The sequence below is a fragment of the Podarcis filfolensis genome, assembly GCF_964270895.1.
Source record: "Podarcis filfolensis genome assembly, chromosome: 6".
In the NCBI taxonomy this organism is placed as follows: Eukaryota; Metazoa; Chordata; class Lepidosauria; order Squamata; family Lacertidae; genus Podarcis; species Podarcis filfolensis.
Window position 1 is genome coordinate 99,069,097 of NC_139609.1, and position 23,112 is coordinate 99,092,208.

The 23,112-nt window shown below is 52.3% G+C and overlaps 1 protein-coding gene and 1 long non-coding RNA gene across 6 annotated transcripts; one reads left to right on the forward strand and one right to left on the reverse strand.

The window, feature by feature from the left end:
* Positions 1–314: 314 nt before the first annotated feature.
* On the reverse strand, positions 315–20,761 carry NCOA5 (nuclear receptor coactivator 5). Of its 4 annotated transcripts, none has more exons than XM_083618694.1 (8): positions 20,544–20,651; positions 7,145–7,211; positions 4,756–4,989; positions 4,514–4,629; positions 4,268–4,394; positions 3,174–3,373; positions 2,197–2,520; positions 315–1,513 (listed from the first exon to the last, which is right to left on the reverse strand). In XM_083618694.1, exons 2-8 carry the CDS (start codon positions 7,180–7,182, stop codon positions 903–905), a joined length of 1,650 nt encoding a protein of 549 aa, XP_083474820.1. In that variant the 5' UTR covers positions 7,183–7,211; positions 20,544–20,651; the 3' UTR covers positions 315–902. The 4 variants fall into 4 exon arrangements, with proteins under 4 accessions (XP_083474820.1, XP_083474822.1, XP_083474819.1 ...); XM_083618696.1 differs by lacking the exon at positions 20,544–20,651 and adding an exon at positions 11,104–11,230; XM_083618693.1 differs by lacking the exon at positions 7,145–7,211 and having other exon boundaries at positions 20,544–20,761.
* Positions 12,710–19,622, forward strand: LOC310764857. Of its 2 annotated transcripts, XR_014549283.1 has the most exons (3): positions 12,710–12,777; positions 17,956–19,003; positions 19,366–19,622. It is a non-coding gene; the product is annotated as an uncharacterized lncRNA (long non-coding RNA). The 2 variants fall into 2 exon arrangements; XR_014549284.1 differs by lacking the exon at positions 12,710–12,777 and having other exon boundaries at positions 17,104–19,003.
* Positions 20,762–23,112: the final 2,351 nt, after the last annotated feature.

Consider the following 23,112-nt stretch of genomic DNA (forward strand, 5'->3'; position numbering starts at 1 on the left):
CCTTTTGCTTGCAAGGCAGGTGTCCCACCCAGAGTGAGGCGGAGTCTTGGAGGTGGGCGTGGGGAGCCTGAGGTCTTGCAGGTAGGTCTTTTGTCATTCTTCCCCAGAGGGGGTTGGGGGGGGGGAGGGAGCCCTGAACTACAAGCAAACACCCCCTGAGCTACACACCCTCCTCTGCAGTGTTTTGGAAAAAGAAGTGCGCTTCTCGCAAAAAGCACAGGTGCTCCATCGGGGGCGTGAGGAGGATGGGTGCCCAAGGCAGGCACGACACACTCAGGGCAAAGACCCACAACCATTTTCTTTTAATGCAGATGTGTGTGTATATATACCGTTTTTTAATTAAAAAGTGGCATCCTCCAGTTAACAATACAGAGGAATCTACATGACAAAACCATTCAAGAACAGAACATCTACAGCTTCAGAAAGGGGGGTGAGGAGTAACCCCCGTGAGTAGGCCTCTCCAGCTGCAGACACCCCCGTTTCCAACGCAAATTCAAGTTTGTACAACATGAAATCAAGGGGGCAACAGCACCACCCAATAGAGAAAACACCCCTTGGCCCTTTTCTTGCAGGGAGGGGCCTGAGCTTCACAGCAGAGCCTGGGGCTGCATTTCTGTGGCTGTTGCTGAAAAGAAGCAACGGGGGGGGGGGGGGGGTCATGAAGTCCACAGGCAGCTTCCCTCAACGGAGAGAGCCCTAGAGCAAAGAAGACACTCGCCTCAGCCCTTCTGGCTCTGCGTGAGAGGAGGAGCAGGCTGCCCCCGCCTGCAGCAGCCCCCTCCGGCCCAAGGCCTGTGGAGGAGAGGGGGTGGCAGAGCTCCAGTGAGGGAGGGGGGCGCGGGAAGGGGCATGCACAAAGGGGGGCCTTGGGGAGAGGAGGCGGGAGAGAGCTGCCCTTGGCCTCAGTAATGCCTATGGTAGGGGCCCAGCTGCTGCTGGGAGGAGGGGGGGGGCCGCGCCTGCCCCACAGTCTGGTTCACCAGGTGCGTGAGGGCCGGGCCGCTCTGGATCAGCGTGTCCAGGGCCTTCTGCACGCTGGGGTTGTCAAAGTTGATCCCGGAAGACGGCGCCGGCCTGGAGGCAGAAGCGTTGCTGGGGGCTGGCGGGCGGTTCTGGTACAGCGGCTGCGAGGCCTGGGGAGCTGGGGCCCGAGGGCCTGCTCCCCTGGTGGGACCCCCGTGGCTAGAAAACTGAGGGCCCTGGGCCGGGGCCCGCTGCTGAGACTGGCCCAATCCGCTGCCGGTGGTGCTGGGCCGGTTCTGCGCGCTGGGCCCCGCGGAGAAGCCGGTGTTCTGGGAGGTTCCCGTGGCCGAGCCACTGTTGGCCGTGGCCATGGCTGCCCCGCTGTTGAAAAGGCTAAGGATCTTGGCCTGCAGCTCCTGCTGGGGGGTCGAGGCCACGGGGGCCGAGGGGGCCGAGGAGAGGGCCTGCGAGCTCTGGGTGCTGCTCAGGCTGGCCGAGGTGCCCAGAGAGGACCCGGAAGAGGCTCCGAGGGGCTGCCGGGTGTGCGAAGCTGCGGGGAAGGAAAGGCCAGGTTAAGTCTCTGGAGCCCAAGCTGCCCCCCACTACAGGCTTAGTGCTTATATAATAATAATAATATTTTATTATTTATACCCTGCCCATCTGACTGGATCTCCCCAGCCACTCTTGGCAGCTTCCAACCAAATATCAAAAACAATGCAGCGTCAGATGTCTTTTAAAGAGAAGATAGCTGCTTATTTCCTTCACATCTGAAGGGAGGGCATTCCACAGGGCGGGCGCCACTACTGAGAAGGCCCTCTGCCTGGTTCCCTGTAACCTCACTTCTCGCAATGAGGGAACTGCCAGAAGGCCCTCGGCGCTGGACCTCAGTGTCCGGGCAGAACGATGGGGGTGAAGACGCTCCTTCAGGTCTACTGGGCCGAGGCCGTTTAGGGCTTTCAAGGTCAGCACCAACACTTTGAATTGTGCTCGGAAACGTACTGGGAGCCAATGCAGATCTCTCAGTGTTATGTGGTCTTGGCGGCCGCTCCCAGTCACCAATCTAGCTGCTGCATTCCTGCTGCATTCTGGATTAATTGCAGTTTCCGGGTCACCTTCAAAGGTAGCCCCACATAGTGCTTCTGGGGGGACCAAATGCAGTAGGCCTGGTTCAAGCAGGTGGGGAGGGCAGGCGTCCCCGACCAGCTCCTCTCGCCTCCCTGGCGGAGAACTTACCTGGATGGGAGTCCGTGGTGGCTCTCAGCTGCCGCTCCTTGCGCTCCCTCAGGTAGTTGATGATTTTGTCCGTCTCCTCGGAGGTCAGGTAGCGGTTGTCACACAGCAAGTTCAGGAGCGTCTGGATGCCCGGGGGGTGGCCCCCGCGGAGCCCCTCCTCCCCCTGCTGGGGGCGTTCTCGCTCCTGCAGAATGGTTTCGTCGGCCATCTTGGCGGCCTGCCTGGCGATCACCTCACGCTCCTTCTCCCGGACCTCCGTCTTGTAGCGCTCGTAGTTCCTCGCCACCAGCACCATGGCGTCCGCCTGCGGCATGTTCCTGTGCTCTGCGGCGGGAAAGGTCATGCGTGAGCAACCCCCGTGGCGCCAGGGAAACAGCGGCAGGAAAAGCCCTCCTCCCAGCCGGGTCTCCCGAGAGTGGCTCTCCCTGCAGCCAGAAGCCTCCCCTGCCAGCCTAGAGGGCTCTGGCGTCTGCCTGCCTCTTGCAAAAGGAATTCTGAAGTTTCAGTTCACTTTGAATTTTGCTGATTAACTGGGGCTGTGGGTGCACACATTTATGCGAGAGACAGATAGTGAAAAGACACCCTGCTTTGAGGGGGGACTTTCCTCTTCATGATGGGCTCTCCTTCCTTGGGAGGCTTTTAAGCAGAGGTTGGAACGCTATCTATGCAGGTTACTTTAGCTGAGATTCCTGCATGGCAGGGCTGGACTAGATGCCTCTCGGGATCCCTTCCAACTCTATGGTTCTAGGATTCTTCTGAAAACACACGCAGGTTCCAGCTCTCACAAGCCAGGAGACCCAAAGCAGACACCCTCCTCCTCCTCCTCGACGTGGGCATCCTGTGGGTTCTGGGGCACAGGCCCCCTTTGTGGGAAGCAGCAGCCCCTCGCTCGCCACCCTTGGGCTCTCAGCCACCTGCACAAGTGTCTCTGGGAAAAGCACCGTCCGCCACAGCAGCCACTCCCTGGCCCCCCCTACCTTGCGGGGTGCCAAACATGATGTTGACGGTGCAGGAGTGGTGAATCTGGTGCTGCTGGGTGATGACAATGGCAAAGGCAGAGCCCCCTCTGCTCACGTCGTCCAGGGCTTGCTGCAAAGACATCTCCGAGTTGAGGAAGATCAGGTCCACCATCATGCCAAGATCGCGCACCTTGCGCCCCACGGACTCCGCGTACTCCCTGCGCAAAACACAAGCCGCTGCACCTGAGCCTGCACCTCAAACTGCCTCTCTCTGCTTCCTCATCATACGTCAGGTGGAACACAGAGGTTTGGAGTAAGGAATCTTCCACTTGTGGGGCTAACATGGCTAGCCAGGGGTTCAAATTTGGACCACAAGATCCTTTCCCCCAAACCAGAGTTGCCTGCCCCACACTTGACATCCCATGTGGCATCAGGTGTGCTGGCAGGTAGGCACATGGCTGCCAAGGGGCCACTGGGAGCTTGGAAGTGTCCTCTTGATTCTGCATTAGCAAGGGAAATCAGGCTTTGGCTCTGCCACCTGTCAGACAGATCAGTTGGGCAAGTGAGTGCTGGGGGGGGGAGGAATTCACTCACCCACACAGCCAACAACTGCAGAAGCAGCTTTCAGCTCAATTGCCCATCAGCCAATGCGCAGGAAAGCAGAAACCTCAGGTACTCTTTGCAAGCTCAGAGTGGTGCTTTGCAGTCCCAACTTTGGGACTTCAAAGAACTCTATCACCCAATGCCATTGTGATGTCAGGTGATTGACAGTTGGGTGGCTCCATCCACCCATCACATGGGGCCCACAAGGCTAGAATCTTACAAGGATCTGGCCAGCAAAGCCAAGATGAAATGGCTCCCTTGTTTTCGGCGTCTGTAGAGATGGTTTTATTCTTTCAGAATCTGGTGGGTTCATTTACAACTCACAGAGCCTGCGCTTTTGCGTTTCACTCTGCTTTTATTGTGTGCACCTGCTTTGAGGGAGTCATGCCATGAAGCGGTCGGGACACGTGCCCATAAAGAGCCAAACAACCAGCCCCACAACAGCCAGAATGCAGGAGCAGCAACTGGGGGGACAATGAGGGCCGTGGCCCCACCTGACAAGCTCTTACTTGGTCTGCTTGTTGACCACAATCACTGAGCAGTCCACCGGCCGCTCCGAATCAATGCGCCGCTTGATGTCCTCAAAGAACTGGCGATACAGCTCTTCCCGCCGCCGCTCCTCCCGCTTCATGCGCTCTGAGGGAAGAGTCACCAGGGTCAGGGCAGAGAATATCACCTGGCCCCCTCCCCTTCCTGGCAGGACCGCCCACTCCGCTCCCACCAGCCTCGGACGGACGGACAGATCCGATAGCCACCTTCAGTGCTCAAGGTGGGTCTGTCCAACTGGTCTCGGTAGCGGTCGTAGTACTGGTCATCCTTCCTCCGGTAATAGTCGTCTGGGCGCGCATAGCGGTCATAGCCCTCCTCTCGCCTGCAAGGCAGACACGGGGAGACAGGTTCCGACTGCAGCAGCCAAGCACCACTCCCAACAGCTGCTAGCACCTCACCCCTTGCACCCCCCTTGTGCCACACCAGGAGGCTCCCAGGTCATGCATACCTGTAGGGAGGCTCCCTGTACCGTTCGTAGAGCGGCTCTCGGGTGTCCCGGGGATCCCTCAGGTCTCTGGGGTCCCGGAAGTCTCTCGGCTCTCTGCCGCTGCTGCGCACATCTCTCACCCGCGCATCCCGGGAATCTCGGCCATTCTGGCTCTCTTGAGCTTCTCTCGGAAGGCTGTGGCGGTTTGGAGAGCGGTCACGTCGCCCATCTCTCTCTCCGTAGGGCAAGGCCTCTCTGCAAGAAGCACCGGGGAAAGTTCTTTAGACAGCGGGCGCCGTCAGCGGGGTCGTCCCCAGCTGCCAGGGCAAGGCCCCTCCTGGAACAAGAGTCTAGGAACACTTGAGAGAGGAACAGTGGACAGAAAGCCCTGTTTAGGGAAGCTTTTAATGTTTGATGTTTTACTGTGTTTTTAATATTCTGTTAGAAGCTGCCAAAAGTGGCTGGGGAGGCCCAGCCAGGTGGGTGGGGTATAAGTAATAAATTTATTATTATTGCTACTACTAAACTACTACTATCCGCAGCCTGGCTTCAGAAGGCAAAGGGATCCTGGCCTAGTTCTCACCCCAGTGCCCAACCTGCAGCTGGGCTCCCCTGCTTCCAAGGCTGGTGGGGGGACGCATGACCTAATGCTCCTTCCTACAAGAAGATCCTCTCCTCACATACAATACCACCCTGTCACGGAGATGCCTGCGCCGGAGCCTTTCCAACACCTAGCTTTCTGTGTGCAGGGAAGAATTCCTATGAAGGAGGCTTCAGCCACCCAAGTCCCCCCTGGCGGTTCGCAGTGGTGCAGCCCAGATTGTTCTATCATCCCAGGGACAACGGGGCCTTGATCAATTCCCGCACAAGCCTATCAGCATTGAGACCCCCTCAGCTTAATCTTCTAGATGGGCTCCCCCCCCCCCAGACGTCTTTGTGTTGGTCTGAAGTGAGCCTGCAATGACAATGGGCTCCACCACCACATCCGCCCCTGGGCTGGGCTCAGCGCTCAACGGGAGAGAAAGCTCCCTCGGGATTTGTTTCTAACCACAGAGGTAGAACAAGACCAGGAAACAAAAGAAGTGAGTGACGGCCTGTGCAGGTACAGCAGGAGAAGGGGAGCTCTCACGTTTCGGAAAAGGTGGTGGTCCCGGACCGCAGAGCAGCGCATCTTACGGAACAAACCTTGTGGAGAGTAGGAGAATGTGGACAGGCAGAATGCCTGGAGAAGTTAAGGAAGTGGGACAGTCGGAGGACTCCTCGTCTGGAGCCAAGCGGAGCCGTCAGTGATGTGTACGCAATAAACCAGCACCCTTCGGACGCAGGGCCTTTACTCAGGGCCAACCCCGGACGTTACCAAGAACTCAAGCACTGCGCAACGGTTCTTTATTTCAGTTCCCAAGCTTCGCTCTCCCCAGGCTCAGGGACGGCCGCAGCGCTTCTCATGTGTTCTTCAGGCTTCATACAAATGGCGGTTGAAATGGATTTCAGCAAGCTCAGCTGAACTGTGCTCTTGACAGGGGAACCCAAGAAATGCCACAGAGCCAGAAAGGGCACCTCCCTGGGGAGAAAGCCAGCACCCTCCTCCCATGTAGGTCTGCGAACGCCCTCACTAGGCTCCAGAGGTACAGGCAGACCCCTGGTAGGGACAGAGCTCAGGCAGGTTGTGGCCACGTGCCCCCTTCTCCGCTCATCCCTTCTTCCCCCCCTCCGACACCCACAGCAATGCCATGCCTGCCCCTCGCATGCGCTCTGCCCACAGCGCTCAGAGCAAAGCAGTGCCCTGGTGCACGCTAGCGCGCTAGCTGCTAACATCAAGGGTGATGCTCCAGCTTCCGCTTGCGCCTTGGCCACTGGCACCCGGCTCCTGAGCTAGCAGAAGCGGCAGCCAGGTCTGGGGTTTGTGCACAGCTCTGTACTGATGCCAAGAGAAGCGCCCGTGCACGATGGGCACACAGTGATGCAGCGCCAAGAGAGGACAGGAGAATCCTCTTGCCAAGATGATGTTATCTGTGCCCCTCTCTTCGGGGGCAATGCCGCTGCAACGGAAAAGCATGCCAGCACGGGGAGGAAGCTCTCCCCGGAATGCGGCCTCTGCCCCTGGGCGCAAGGAGTCTTGCTGCCCTCTCCTTCGTGGTACAGCCCGAGGGACGCTCTCGACTCCAAGGCACTCACCAGGGACGCCCCGGGGTCACACAGGCTGCAGCTCTCCTTGCCCGCAACCTGCCCCAAGCTTGGGAGGAGCCTGGCGGCAAAACGATCTTGCCGCCTGGAAGGCTGCAACCAGGAAGAATCGCAGAATCCTCGTGGGATTCCCTTCCGATGAGAAGCTCCACCGTCCGTGGAGGAAGGTGCATTTCTGCCCTGAGCCCAAACTCCTAGGGGAACTTGATGCTTCTCGGTACTTTACCTTCGTGCTGGGCTGGACCTTGAAGGAGCCTTATTCATATTTCTTCTTCCCGCTGCTTTATTAATATCTGAAAAGAATAATCAACCCGTCTGTTCAATGCTATGGAACAAAGAAAAGATCGTCAGCATATTGAAAAGAAAGCATCAACGTTCAAAGGCGGCCAGAGGGTGCAAGGAAGACCACGCCACGAGGTGCTGTCACTGAAACAACCTTTATTACATCAGGAATACAGTACAGTGAAGTTGTCGGCTGACGGCATCCTCCAGTTGCAAGCTCCAGGAAGGAAGGAGCCAGCTTTTTGCTCCAACTGACCCAAAGGCACAGGCTGGAAACAGAGGCCAAAGCCCAGGCAAACCCGGCAGGTGGCCAACCAGCCCCCACCCCGGTTGCTGTGAAGCAAGCTGGGCTCCCAAAGCCACGTTCGCTCAGCACGCAACTGCTCAGGAGGAAAGGGATCTGAAGGGACAGGAGGGTGCTGGAGCTACGCCACAAGGCCAATGAAGGTGCTGGAAAGGGGGGCGGGGAGAGAACACACACATCTCCAGATCAGACCACTGGGCTGCAAGGTGATAATACCCAGGGCTGTCAACCAGAAGTTTGTAAACAACCAGGCCTGAATCAAGTTACACATGCATGAAGCAATAGTTCTGAAAAGAGGAAATCCTTTTCATTCTTTTTTCTTTTAGATGACGCACCCAGAAGTCACAGCAAGCACCATCTCAGGAGAGGCCCAACCTGAGAGAGGGAGGTCCAACCGCACATGCCTCCCTCTCCCCTGGGGCTGGAGCATCTCAGAAGTCAGAGCGCGTGGAAAGGAGATGGGCAGGAGAGGCTGCGGGTCCACAGGGTCAAAAGCCACCTTCTTCCACCACCACCCCCCAAAATAGATGGGTGGGAGAAAGACAACAGCCCTGGAGAAGGTGCAGTTTGTTTACCCCCCCCCCCAAAAAAAAACACACACCACAGCTGGGAGACTGGGAGAGAAATGCTTTAGCCCATTTCTTCGATTAGTTGGGTATAAAAGAGTGACTATCAACGCATTCTGTATTTTTAACCACTCAAAAGTACAATTAAAAAACACATCTGAACTTGATAGTTTTATAGTTTTATTTAGATTGGCTAGAGTGAAATATCAGTGTTATAATCCTGCATGCCGAGATTTTTTTAAAAACTTACTTCTAAAAAAGAACTGGGGGGAAATCAGATACATATTACAGCCAACAATTCCTACCATTTTTTCTATCACTTGCATAGCACCATCATAGGAAACGTAGTAAAAATTTAGAATAAAATATTTGGAGGTGCAGCCCTTTCAACAGCTGACCAGCTCCATTTCCCCAAAGCCTAAGAAGAACCAGCCCTCCTGTAATGCTTTTCTGCAGCAAAAGGAAAACGTGACCCTGAAGATATGGCAACTTTCCTTTTTGTGGGGAGTGAGGGAAGGAAGCCCGGGCATCCAGTCCTTCTTGCCATGGAGTCACCCCTTTTGAGCCTCTTTCTCCCACTCATACACAGGTAGATCTTTTGCTATGGAAGTGGCTGTCCCTTCAGAATAATGGCCTTTTCAAGCCTCTTATTAGATAGAAATAGCAGAGGGCTGGTGCTATTTCCACACAGCCAAGTCTAGCCTTTAAATTTAGTAATGCTTTACCAAAAGCCTCCTGCTTTGCTTTGGAAAGAGTCCCTTTGCCCCTTTTCTTACATGCCCCTCAGGCTGCGAGTGCCTCCAAGTTTGCCTTCTTGCCTTTTCTGCTTTACAGACCGTATTTTTCGCCCTATAGGACGCACTTTTTCCCCTCCAAAAATGAAGGGGAAATGTGTGTGCGTCCTATGGGGGGAATGCAGGCTTTCGCTGAAGCCTGGAGAGCAAGGGGGGTCGTTGCGCACCGACCCCTCTCGCTCTCCAGGCTTCAGGAAGCTATCCGCTAGCCGTGGGAGACCCAGCTCTCCCAGGGCTAGCGGAGAGCTTGCCTGCACCCAGAAGCTTGGGGCGCGCTGAGCTCCGCACGCCCCAAGCTCCGGGATTAGCGCAGCACTCCGCTAGCCTTGGGAGAGCCGCGCGAAGTCGCACGGCTTTCCCAAGGCTAGCGGAGACCTTGCCGGCACCCAGAAGCTTGGGGCATGCGGAGCTTCGGGATTAGCGCAGCGCTCAGCTAGCCTTGGGAGAGCCGCACGGCTCTCCCACGGCTAGCGGAGACCTTGCCGGCACCCAGAAGCTTGGGGCGTGCGGAGCTTCGGGATTAGCGCAGCGCTCTGTTGGCGTGGGAGAGCCGCACGGCTCTCCCACTGCTAGCGGAGACCTTGCCGTCAGTCAGAAGCTTGGGGCGCGCTGAGCTCCGCACGCCCCAAGCTTCAGGATTAGCGCAGCGCTCCGCTAGCCGTGGAAGAGCCGCGTGGCTGTCCCAAGGCTAGCAGAGACCTTGCTGGCAGCCAGAAGCTTGGGGCGCGCTGAGCTCCGCACGCCCCAAGCTTCGGGATTAGCGCAGCGCTCAGCTAGCCGTGGGAGAGCCGCGCAGCTCTCCCACGGCTAGTGGAGACCTTGTCGGCACCCAGAAGCTTGGGGCGCGCTGAACTCCGCACGCCCCAAGCTTCGGGATTAGCGCAGAGCACCTGGGGGGGGAAATAATTTTTTCCCCTTTATTTCCCCCCCAAAAAACTAGGTGCGTCCTATGAGCCGGTGCGTCCTATGGGGCGAAAAATACGGTAATCAGTGGAAGAGATCCTGTGCTTTGGGGTCCCATGTCATCCTAATGTGTTTACTGCCCCAGTTCATTCTCGAGTCTGAAAAGAAAGTGACGGATCGGGCCCCGAGGCAAGACGATGGCAATATCTGATTAAGAACCACCCCTATGGAGCTAGTCCTCAGTGGGCCCTTTAACACACTGCTCTAACAATAGGTACTGCGCATTCATCGTAACATCAGGTTGCCTCCTGTCCCATCATGAGATCTCTCTGAAACATCTCAAGCATCCACACTTGTACGTTGACCCTCAGTCAACTGTATCTTCTCACTTCTTTCCTGCTCGTTTTGTCGAACAGCATAAATTGAAACCCTGAAATTTGCTTGCGAAAACTATTTGAAACTCTCCTCGGCATCTTCTCTTTCACTCTTCCACTTTTACTGTGTGGCTGAAGAGCCTATCGCCTTCCTGGAAGCTTGTACAAATCTGGAACTGCAAAGGCGCCGATGCACGGGGCTGCAGCCTTTTCGCTGGCGGACGTCTTGTTCCTCCATGCAACCTGCTTTGCTCCACAGCCAGGCCCAGCTCACTGCTCCCCTCCTTTCCTTCCACCTCTGGAGCTGTTGAGATGATGTTGGCAGCAATCCAGCCTCCAGGTCAAACTGCACGTTTGCCAGTCATCGCACGGCAGCGGTTTCCGCTCCATCAACACTCTCGGCTGGCTCTCGCCCAACTCGAGTGGCTCAAGGTGTCCAGGGACTTCTTCAAGGGCTCTTCAAAGGACCCCCCCCCAAACATGCCTCAGCTTACCTGTGAGGACTGGCACTGAAGATCTGAAAGCTGTCTTTTCCACGGGGAACGAGCAGGGGGTCCATGCAGGATTTGAAAAACAAAGTCCACGATAGGGCAGCAGCTTAGGCTGAACACTGGGGAGCTCAGTGTAACATACTGGCACAAAGTTTAAGCACCACTGGTGTGTATGGGGGGGGGGACTGAAGACAAGACACCCAGAGAAAGCTGAAAGGATGACAAAGGCAGAGCCAAAAACACTCTTGGAGGTCAAGGTCCACAGCGTCTTTTATTGAGTAGCATGCCGGAGAGACAAAGCCCCCCCCACCTCTGCCCTCTTTCACATTCGGTCTTAGGTACCCACGCAAGATGACAGGCTGCCTCCCATCTTAAATCAAAGGCAGGCAGCTTATAAGAAGAGTGTTTCTTCTGCTCCTGAAGGACTGCAGGCGCATCAAAATGTTCTGTGTCAAAAGCCGTGCTACTTACTTGTCTACAGTGAGGCCAGCCGGGATTTCAGACTGTGAGGAGATCAGAGTCTTGCTCTTCCAGAGGTGGGGGCCCCAGCAGGTCCAAGAGATGGGAAAGGCCAGAGGGGAAAAGGGCTTCCCTCCCCCAGTGCATAAAAACTGGAAATGTGGGGAGAATGAGTAGGTACACTGAAAATATTGGCTCTTTCAGAATGTTTAAATATGCTCCTAGTTAATGTTTAAAATGATGAAACCCAAATACACATTTCAATAGAGTAGTTCTTTAGGTAAGCAAACGAGAAACTCAACAGTATTAGCCCAAAGCAGCTCCTGAATTCTGTAGACACAACACTTTCCACAACAAATTACAGCTCCCAGCTCAGTGGGTATAGTGAGGACTATGAAAAAATACGATGCTATTCCTCATAAAGCCCCATAAGGGCAGCCCAACACCCCATTTTTCTGCTGGTCCTTAATATTTACAATCTATTGCCTACATTCCAGGGATGCTCAGCTTGACCTTCTTCCCATAGAAATGTGATTTGGTGTCCCTGCACAATAGTGAGGTCTAGCTATGATTTGTGACACACCCTTCCTTCTGTCCGCCATGATGCAGCTCAGCGCTTCCACTTGCAACGTTTAACAATTTAGCCAAGTCACAGCTTCTTAGCTAGCCTTCTCTGCTGCCTCCTGCCAACAGGTAACAACTGACTATATGCATCCTCTGGGACACACCATTCTCGCTGCCGCCCACTTTTGCCAAGTCTCTTCATCGAGTTTGCAAAATGTCTGCATACAGGCTACAACTGAGACTGCAACAAGGCACGATGACAGAGATACGGAAAAGGGAGTGCCAAGGAATGCTAAGCTCCCAGCAGTTCTGACTTGGCTCACGGGATGCTATTTGTGTATGCTGAAAGACAAGATATAGTCAAACTTCTCCATCGTCACATCTAGTTGGGTCCAGAATTGTGAACCAAGAAAGCAACACCCTTCTGAAGCGCAACTTGGGAATTCCTTATCCAAAGCAGAACTTTGCCATGGGAGCCCGGCAACCAGCAAAACGCACACACAGAGCTTGAGAAATTAGCAGAACCATTTGTCAACCTTGCGTCCTGGTCCTTCTCTTTTGAAAAAGTCTAACACCAACATCTCTAGTTTTTTCTACGACTTTTAATTCCAAAATTGCTACAGCACGGATTTGTCATTTAAGGTTTTTTTTAAAAAAATCCAACCAGTCCATCTAATTGCAAAGTGGGATTAATATTTCATTTCTGTAAAACCATGTAACTTTTCAAGCTAGGCCTGAAGCAATTTGCCCCTTTTTATACCTCAGCAGCAAAGGAAGCAGGCAGAAGGAAGAACCCTCCTCAGCTATCTTAACAAAAAATCACAGGCAAAACTTCCTGATGGAAGGATTTTAAAAAGCATCAAGATTCTCCAGAGCTACACTGAGCATTGTGTCAGGGGACCAGAGACCTTTCCATCACAAATAACGGAAAGTGTTTCACTGAGGTAGAAAAGGGGATTCTAAATGTTTTTCCTATGGATCCCTTGTAAACTGCTGGGGGTCTTCTTGACAGATCACTATTGTTTTTTCTGCCAGACACAGCATTTGCAATGTGGATCACAGAATCCTAACACTGTAGAGTTAGGAGGGACCTCAAGCGTCATGTAGTCATGTTCAGTTTCTGTTAATTGGTTCTCATGGGAAACTTACAGATTCTGGCTTCACACAATTAACTCAAGGCCGTGTCAATTTACTCTTGGCAGAAAGCCAAGGTCAGCTTGACCTAGAAACTGCTTACTCTGATTGGTTAACGACCAGCACTCAACTCTGTTATCTAGGGATTGCTAGCACAGTTTGGTGTGTTAGGGGTGTGTTAGGAGTAGAAGTGCTGTGTATGGTTAAGAGAGAGAGAGAAAGAAAGGATTTATTTTGCTTTGTTTTGTATGCAGAAACTCTGCTGGTTTTATTTTTCCTTTTAATAAATCCTGTAAATAGTTATTCTGAGTCTAGCTGACTAGTCATTTCCACCTCAACTAGCTTCTTCGCTGTGCAGGAAAACTCTGCTACGTTTGGGCTAAAGCCAGTAGAGCTATGCCTGACACTTCAAAGTTCCATGAGGTTATGGGCATTGTGCTGCCAGCCTGAGTTGTGGTGGTGTCAGCATCAACGGCGTTGGTTCCAGTAGTTCCAGAAGTTGTTGTTCCTGTTGGTGCAGCAGATGGACACTGGCTGGTTCCTGACTGTTGTGAGCTGGTGACGCAGTGGACACAAGGACAACAGCTGCAGCGTGTGAGTGCTGGGTGCTGTGGTTCCTGTTTTCTCTCTCGGTGGTCGTGAGTAGCTGGTTCCGGGTTCCAGGGACATCGCTCTCAAGATGGCCTCACAACCAGTTCAGATGGCTTTTGAGCGTCTGAATGACTCCAATTACTTGCTGTGGTCGGAACGCATGCAGGCAGTGCTGCAGAGGGATCGTCTCTGGCAAGTGGTGAGTAAGTTTCCTGCGAAGCCTGATGATGAAGACCTCGATAAAGACCAAAGAGCAAGGGCCACAATTGTCTTGGGGCTGGAAGATTCCCAGTTGCCGTATGTGAGGGGAATCAAGACAGCTAGAGGTGTGTGGCAAGCACTTAAAGAACTCCATGTGCGTGAGACAGCGGTTTCCAAGCTGTTCATTCGCAAGGCATTGTACAAGGCAATGTTACAGCCTGGGGTTACAATGCAGGAACACCTACACAGTTTACAGTTAAAGTTTGCTGCGCTACAGGAAAGAGACTGTGCATTAGACCAGCAGGAGAAGGTGGCTATTATTTTGAGTTCTCTCCCGGAAAGCTGGGATAATTTAGTTTTGTCTCTAGAAGGCATACAGGAGCGTGATTTATCAATCAGTTACGTTACTGGGCGTTTGATTGAAGAATGGCAGAAGAGGCAAGAAAGGTCGTTTGCTGCAGAGGCTTCTACAGGCGGGCGGTTTGGAAGGAGTTCTCATGCCGTGCCAGGGGTGAAGCAAGAGCAGCGTGCCGGTCAGGAGTCAGCGTTTGCTGTTAGGCGTTGTTTCCGATGTGGGTCTTCAGCGCATCTAAAACGACAATGTCCTGAGTTGGTCAAGTCTCAGTTGCCGGTGCAGGAGCAGAGACGAGATCAGCAGCAGCAGCAGCAGCGGAAAAAGAAGTTCTTCAAACAAAAACAGTCGGCTCAGCTGGTGACCGCCGAGGTCAAGATTGCTGATGAGAAACAAGCTGTCTGGGTGGTCGATTCGGGAGCGTCTCGGCACATCGTAAATTCAGATGAATTGTTTGTTTCCAAGAACTCAGCACAGCGCAGCCAGGTGGCTCTAGCAGACGGAAGTACTTCCGAAGTGATTTCGGGGGGTGCAGTTTTTGTTCCTTGTCTTCGTGAATGCCTGCAAAATGTACTTTATGTGCCTTCATTAAGGAGCAATCTGATGTCTGTAGATTGTTTGCTAAAAGCTGGGTTTAAAGTGTATTTTGAAGGAGACAGTTGCATTATTAAGAAGGCTGGTGAGATTTTAGGCACTGCTAAGTCAGAGGGAGGCTTGTTTTGGCTTAAAGCAGGATCTCAAGTTGCAGCAGTAGTCAGTAAATCTCAGCCTGCAGTGAATAACAAAGCTATACATGACAACTGTGTGCACTTATTGCATAGGAAAATGGGGCATGCTGGCTGGAAAAGTATACTAAAAATGTCTGAATTGGCTGATGGGGGTAATTTAAAGAGTTGTAACAAGTACCTTGATTGTAATGTTTGTAAAAAGGTTAAAACCCACAGAGTCTCTTACCCCAGAAGTGACAGAGTTAGTGAGTCACCGCTACAGCTGGTTCACATGGACGTAATTGGTCCGTTTGCTGTAAGCAGGGGTGGATCGCGTTTTTCATTAACAATTGTGGATGACGCCACGCGTTATTCTTGGGTTTATCCCATGAAGAATAAGGGTGACGTGTTCACTAAGTTTAAAGGCTGGGTGGCATCTGTGGAAAGATTTCTGTCCATTAAACTCAAAAGGATTCAGACGGACAGAGGTGGCGAATTTATGTCAAATGCTTTTAGAGATTGGTTACAAAAGCATGGCATTGGGCATAGAAAAACGAACGCTTTTTCCCCAGAGGAGAATGGCGTTGCAGAGCGAAAAAACAGATCTTTACAAGACATGATGTTTGCCATGCTTGATGATGCTGATTTGCCCATGTCTTATTGGGGGGAGAGCATGCTCACCGCGTGTTATCTCCAAAATAGGCTCTTTCATCAAACAATAGGTACAACTCCATACTTTAAATTGTTTCAGAAAAAACCCAAAATTGACCATTTGCATGTGTTTGGATCAAAAGCCTGGGTATTAATTCCAAAACAAATGAGAAAGAAGGGAGATCCTAAGACCAAACAGTTAGTGTTTGTGGGTTACCAGGAGCTGGGAAAAGGCTTCCGCTTTGCTGAAGGGACAAATGGCATTGTGATCTCCAGGAATGCCACTTTTTGTGAACATAGTGGCTGGGAGAGACTACATGCCAATACTGAGGTTTGGTTTGAACCTTCCCAGGAGCTTCATGACTCTGAAGGTAAACATAGAGAATCAGAGTCTGAGGGGGAGGAAAGTTCAGATAAGAGCTCTCAAGAAAGTGGAATTAGCCAGAGACCAGTTGCTAAGCAACAAAAGAGAGGTCATAGTTCTGAGGAGGAAAGTGGGTCAGAAGAAAAATTTTCTCCCAGAAGATCTAAAAGACAAAACAAAGGAGTGCCTCCGGTGCGTTTTTCTCCAGATACTGCAAATGTGTTTAGTGTAATTGCAGAGCCCAAGAGTTTTCAGGAGGTGTTAAAGTTACCAAAAGAGGAGGCAGAGCTCTGGAAACAGGCAATGGAGGAAGAGATGTCCTCTCTGAATGAGCACAAGGTCTTTACACCAGTAGCAGCGCCTGAGGGGGCAAAGATTGTAGGCTGCAGGTGGGTGTACAAACTTAAACCTCTGGTGACAGGAGAGTACAAATACAAAGCTCGTTTAGTGGCTCAAGGATACTCTCAGAGGCCTGGAAAAGATTATGACGAGACTTTTTCCCCTACTGCTAAGGGGGACAGTGTAAGGCTTATTCTAACGCTTGGAGCAAAGAGAAAACTCCTGTTAAACCATTTTGATATCCAGACTGCATATTTACATGCATCAATATCAGAAGACCTGTATCTAGCCGAACCGCCTGGTTATGAGACAGGTTCCAATAGAGTGTTGAAATTAAACAAAGCTCTATATGGTCTCAAACAGGCTGCAAGATCTTGGAACAAATGTTTCCATGAGGCCTTAGTGTCATTTGGTTTCAAGCAGAGTACAGCTGACAATTGTGTTTATGTACGTGGTACAGGCAGTGATCAAGAGTTTTGTCTGATTTATGTAGATGATGTATTGTATGCTTGCAAAACAGATAAACAAACTAAAAGGTTTGCCAAGCAATTGTCCAGTAAGTTCAAAGTGAAAGACTTAGGCCCGGTTAGGACATATCTAGGGTTGGAAGTGTGCTGGGCCCAAGATGGCAGCTGCCTAATTAGTCAGCAGAACAAAGTTAAACAACTACTGACTACATACAGGATGCAGGATTGCAAAGGGGCAGTGGTGCCTATGGATCCAGGTTTCATAAAAACACTTCATACAGATGAGAGTCCTGAATTTGAACATCCTGATGTATATCATTCTGTAATTGGAAGTTTATTGTATCTAGCACAGTGGTCCAGACCTGATATTAGCTATGCAGTAGGCATATTAAGTAGATTGGTCTCAAAACCCACACTAAATGCCTGGAAAGGGGTAAAACAAGTTCTGAGATACCTCAAACAGACAATTGGCTATATGTTACAATTAAATTCTTCAGAGGATGAAATGTTGAGTTGCTACTGTGATAGTGACTGGGGAAATTTGCCGGATAGAAAATCTGTCACAGGACTAGTCATAATGGTCGGTGGAGCTTTAATCAGCTGGCGGTCACGCAAGCAAGACGTTGTAAGTGTGTCATCAACGGAATCAGAGTACGCCGCGTTGAGTGAATTGTGCAACGAGGTGATTTATTTCAAGCATTTGTTAACAGATTTAAATGTAAATTGTGGAGAACCAGTACAAGTTTACATTGATAATCAAGCTTGTATAACCTTAAGTAAAACAGAGGGTTTCAAATCGCGTTCCAAACATATCTCTGTAAAATACCAAAATGTGCGTTGCTGTGTACAAGACAATGTAATCACCTGTACTTATGTATCAAGTGAAGAAAATGTAGCAGATGTGTTAACTAAACCATTGGCAAAGGTAAAGAACAAGCGAATGTGCAAGGGTTTAGGTTTGCTGGAAAAATAATCTCCTACATAGGTGTATTTGATGTTAATTGTCCAGCGGAATCTGTGAGGGGGTGTTCAGTTTCTGTTAATTGGTTCTCATGGGAAACTTACAGATTCTGGCTTCACACAATTAACTCAAGGCCGTGTCAATTTACTCTTGGCAGAAAGCCAAGGTCAGCTTGACCTAGAAACTGCTTACTCTGATTGGTTAACGACCAGCACTCAACTCTGTTATCTAGGGATTGCTAGCACAGTTTGGTGTGTTAGGGGTGTGTTAGGAGTAGAAGTGCTGTGTATGGTTGAGAGAGAGAGAGAAAGAAAGGATTTATTTTGCTTTGTTTTGTATGCAGAAACTCTGCTGGTTTTATTTTTCCTTTTAATAAATCCTGTAAATAGTTATTCTGAGTCTAGCTGACTAGTCATTTCCACCTCAACTAGCTTCTTCGCTGTGCAGGAAAACTCTGCTACGTTTGGGCTAAAGCCAGTAGAGCTATGCCTGACACTTCAAAGTTCCATGAAGTCAAACCCACTGCAATGCAGGAATCACAGCTAAAGAACTACGACCTCAGAGGTCTTGCGTCACGATCGAAGGAAGTAACAGCACTATTTTAATAATAATAATAATTTGTCCAGTAGCACCTTGGAGACCAATTAAGTTTGTTCTGGGTATAAGTTTCGTGTCACGTCTTCAGATACAATGAAACAGAAGTCACCAGACCCTTATATATAGTGGGAGGGTGGGGTGGGGTTTTTCTCAGTAGGGTAGTAGGAGATGAGTGACGGACTCAATGCGTATGGGAAACCTGTGACTGTTAACGACTGCAATTAGTCCTACAGGAAAAAGCATGGGATAGTATGCAATGACAAAAAATAGCTTTCACATGTGTAATGAGACAAGAATCCAGTACGTATCTCTATTCAGACCAGGTCTCTCCATAGTTTTCAGTTTAGTAATAAGTTGTAATTCAGGAACTTCTCTTTCAAGTTTATTTCTGAAATTCTTTTGTAATAAGACAGTTGCTTTGAGATCCTGTATTTCTGCATCTAGCAGGAAAAACAACAGTTTTTATTTCGACTGCGTCAGACCGACATGGCTACCTACCTGAATCTAGCACTATTCTATTTTGCCTTGGTGACACCTGGAGTCCTGTGTCCAGTTCTGGGCGCCCCAGTCTAAGAGGACTAGAGACAAGGTGAGACGCTCAAGGGTCTGCAAACCAAACCTTGTGAGGAACAGTTGAGGGAATTGGGCATGTTTAGCCTGGAGGAGAGACTGAGAGGAGAAATCTCTGATGGGTTGTCTCATGGAGGATGCAGTAAGCTTGCTTTCTGCTTCTCCAGAGAGGAGGACCTGATGCAACAGACTCCAGCTGCAAGGAAGGAGATGCCAAGTAAAGATCAGGAAGAACTTCCAGAGGGTAAGTGCCTTCTATGGTGGAAGGGGCTCCCTCGAAAGGCGGTGGACTCTCCTTCGCTGGAGGCTCTTAAGCAGAGAGGTGGGGTGGCTGTCTGCATCTGCCAGGGATCTGGCTGGCCACTGGGAGAACACACTAGGCAAGTTGCAGGAAAGGGCATTCCAACTATAAAGGTAAAGAGACCCCTGACCATTAGGTCCAGTCATGGCCGACTCTGGGGTTGCGGCGCTCATCTCGCTTTACTGGCCGAGGGAGCCGGTGTACAGCTTCCGGGTCATGTGGCCAGCATGACTAAACCGCTTCTGGCGAACCAGAGCAGCGCACGGAAACGCCGTTTACCTTCCCACCAGAGCGGTACCTATTTATCTGCTTGCACTTTGACATGCTTTTGAACTGCTAGGTGGACAGGAGCTGGGACTGAGCAATGGTAGCTCACCCCGTTGTGGGGATTTGAACCGCCGACCTTCTGATCGGCAAGTCCTAGGCTCTGTGGTTTAACCCACAGCGCCACCTGCGTCCCTCATTCCAACTATAGACATATGGAAAAAAATCTGACTGTAAGAGCTGTTGGACAGTGGAATGGAATCCCTGGGGAAGTGGTGGACTCTCCTTCCTTGGAGGGTTTTAAGCAGAGGCTGGCCATCTGTCCTGGATGCTGGAGCTGAGATTCCTGCACTGCAGGGGGCTGGACTAGAGGACCCTTGGGGTCCCTCCCAACTCAAGGATTCCACTATTCTTTAGCCCAAATTCCTTTTTTAAAAAGTACTTTTCATTTGCATTTTTACATACAGTTCAAAATGAAGAAGGAAAGAAGGAAAGGAGAAAAATGAAAACGAAACCACAACAATGCAAGGTCTCAACACAAGAACACCTTGCAGGCATGGCCAAACTTGGCCCTCCAGCTGTTTTGGGACTATAGCTCCCATCATCCCTAGCTAACAGGACAAGTGGTCAGGGATGATGGGAATTGTAGTCCCAAAACACATGCAGGGCCGAGTGTGGCCAAGCCTGCTAAGGGCTTCCATTCCCCTCCTTCTCTGGTCTCTTCCCCTTCTTCCAAGTTCCCAGGCTCTGCTATCTCTCTCCTCCTTCCTCTTATGCTGCTGAATTTATCCAAGTCCTGCTAATCTGTTCACTTGTTCATAGCGATCACAGCTGTCAACTTTTCCCTTTTCTTGCGAGTAATCCTATTCGGAAGAAGGGCATTTCCCTTAAAAACAGAAAAACGTTGACAGCTACGATACGGCTATTTAAAACACTTTGCATTCCTTGATCGCCTCGTTCCCTTCCCGTTTTCGGGCTGCCGAATCCCGCATCGCCCGCGGGTCAGGCTGGATGACCTCGGGGCGCCTTCGCCCTCTCCACTTCCACGTGACCTTCCTGGCGCCGCCCACCTCCTCTCGCCCCCCCCCCAGAATAAAGTCCCCGCCAAACCGCGCAGCCGCAGAAGCGTCCCCACTCCCCCTCCCCCGGCGCGAGAAGAGGGCGGGGCCCACAGGATGCGCGTGCACGAGAGAGTTAGACAGACGGAGAGAGGCGCGCGCCCCCTCGGCTCCCTCCCCCCCCCGCGACGGACTGCGCACGCGCACAAGCGACGGGCCTGCGGGGGTTGCCCAGGCAACGGGGCCCCTCCCTGGCGACGAGGGCGGGTGGTGCGGGCCGCGGACGGGACACTGAGGCGGGGAAGTCGGGGTCGCCGCCTCCGCCACTCACCGGATATTCCGCGGCGGCCGCGACGACGGCGAGCGGGCCAAGCGAGCGCAGCGCACGGCCTCTGGCGCTCTCCTCACGGCGCAGGCGCGGACGGGGCGGGGCCGCTTCAGAACCGAGCACGCAGAGCACGGCGGGAGGGGCGGGCCTCTCGCGGCGAGCGAGCCAATGGGAGCGCAGGTCCCGCCTTTCCCTCCTCCCTCCATCCAGTGACGTTCTCGGCCGCCGCAGATGGACGGGCCTCGCGGCGAACGAGCCAATGGACGCGCAGGTCCCGCTATTCCCCCCTCCCTCCAGCCAGCGACGTTTTCGGCCGCCGCAGATGGACGGGCCTCGCAGCGAGCGAGCCAATGGGAGCGCAGGTCCCGCCTTTCCCTCATCCCTCCAGCCAGTGACATTCTCGGGCGCCGCAGATGGACGGACCTCGCAGCGAGCGAGCCAATGGGAGCGCAGGTCCCGCCTTTCCCTCATCCCTCCAGCCAGTGACGTTCTCGGGCGCCGCAGATGGACGGGCCTCGCAGCGAGCGAGCCAATGGGAGCGCAGATCCCGCCTTTCCCTCATCCCTCCAGCCAGTGACGTTCTCGGGCGCCGCAGATGGACGGGCCTCGCGGCGAGCGAGCCAATGGGAGCGCAGATCCCGCCTTTCCCCCATCCCTCCAGCCAGTGACGTTCTCGGGCGCCGCAGATGGACGGGCCTCGCGCCGCCCCGCCTCCTGCCCCGTCCCGGCTCTGCTGCAGCGGCTTCTCTTATCCTCCAGGGGGCGCGCGAGTCGCGCTGCTCCCGAGGGTCGGGGGCCGCGTGGGAGCCCTTCGCGGGCCGCCCTCCTCCTCCTGCCTTTGCACTGGGCCTGAGGCCCTCAGAGGCGCCCAGGATGGGTGGGAAATATTTTTAGGGGGGATGTAGTGTAATTTCTTGATTTAATTTTGATTTTTCCTTTTCAAAACTGCTGCCCGTCCTTCTTTTTCCAGGGCTGGGAGCTCCTTTCTTGACGCAGCGTGTGTTTCCAGGACAACCCAAGGGCCACCAGCCAGAGATTTAGGCATAATAATAATTATTACAATAATAATATATTTATTGATTCCCCAGCCACTCTGGGCGGCTGCCAACAAAATATTAAAATACAATAATTTATCAAATATTAGAGACCAACTAAGTTTGTTCCGGGTATGTGCATGCACACTTCTTCAGATACCTGAAGAAGTATCTGAAGAAGTATCAGAAGGTATCTGAAGAAGTGTGCATGCACACGAAAGCTTATACCCAGAACAGACTTTGTTGGTCTCTAAGGTGCTCCTGGACATATTTATTTATTTATTTATTTATTTCGACTGCGTCAGACCAACACGGCTACCTACCTAAATCTAGAAGCATCAAACATTAAAAGTTTCCCTAAACCGATGCTTTGGCTGTGGTTTCTGCCTGGCCGGGGGGTTGGACTAGATGTCCTTTGGGGGTCCCTTCCAATCCTACCATTCTGGGATGCTCTTCTGCAAGCCGCCCTGGGATGTTTGGGGTGCCGGGCGGGCAATAAAGGAAGGAAAGCACCAAAGTGTGAGGTTTTGGGGGAGCGGGGGATTCCCCCCCCCACCTTGCAGCTGCTCTTGCCTGTGAGTCATCTTGAACTTCTTCTGAGGAAAGGGCTGGGGGTATAAATAGAGAGGTGCAGGTGGCCCCTTGTAGCTAGACTGGCCTAGGGAGGGTGTATGTACTGAGTTGAATAGGATCCAAAAGGCAGCAGTCTGATTGGTCCTAGAACAATAGGATCCAGAATGCAGCAGTCTGATTGGTCCACAGGAGCCACCCTATCCAGCTCCAGGTGGATGGGAATCCGCAACCTGATTGGCCTACAGGAGAATCCTGGAATTAGCCAATCACATGGGGCCCATTGTGTAAATAATGTATATAAAGCAGATACTTAGAGGGGACTTTCATTCATTCCTCCTCACCACTATAAGCCGAATAAAGAGCATGAAATCCACTCTCGACTCTGAGTATATTTCACTCGCGACGAAGGTGGGATCCCGCTGAGCTGACTGCCACACACAGCACCGCAGCACCGCCACCTGCCGCACCGCTGCCTCGCACCGTGTATCCAGGCTTCAGCTCCGGGACACAAGGAACTCAGAATGGCAACCGACAGCAGCTTCTCGCCATTCAACCCAGCATCTGGAGACTGGGAAGCGTACGCCTCCCGTTTCACCTTCCTCCTAGAAGCCAAAGGGGTCACCGATGAAGAAGATGCCAAGAAGAGGGCAATATTCTTCAGCGTCTGCGGAGAGGAGACGTTTGAAATCGCCCGGGCTCTCCTTGCGCCTGAAGACGTCGCTACTGTTCCATACAAAACAATAATGCAACAGCTGAAGGGGCACTTTTCGCCACAGCCCTCAGTGGTGGCTCGTCGAAATGCCTTCTACACAAAGCGGCAAGCCCCTGGGGAAACCATAACTGGGTTTGTGACCTCTCTCCGCCAAGCTGCCCGGTTCTGCAACTTCTCAGAGCTGGAGAACATGCTTCGTGACCGCCTCGTCGGTGGCCTGAAGGATGAGAAGCTGCAACGACTCCTCTACGCT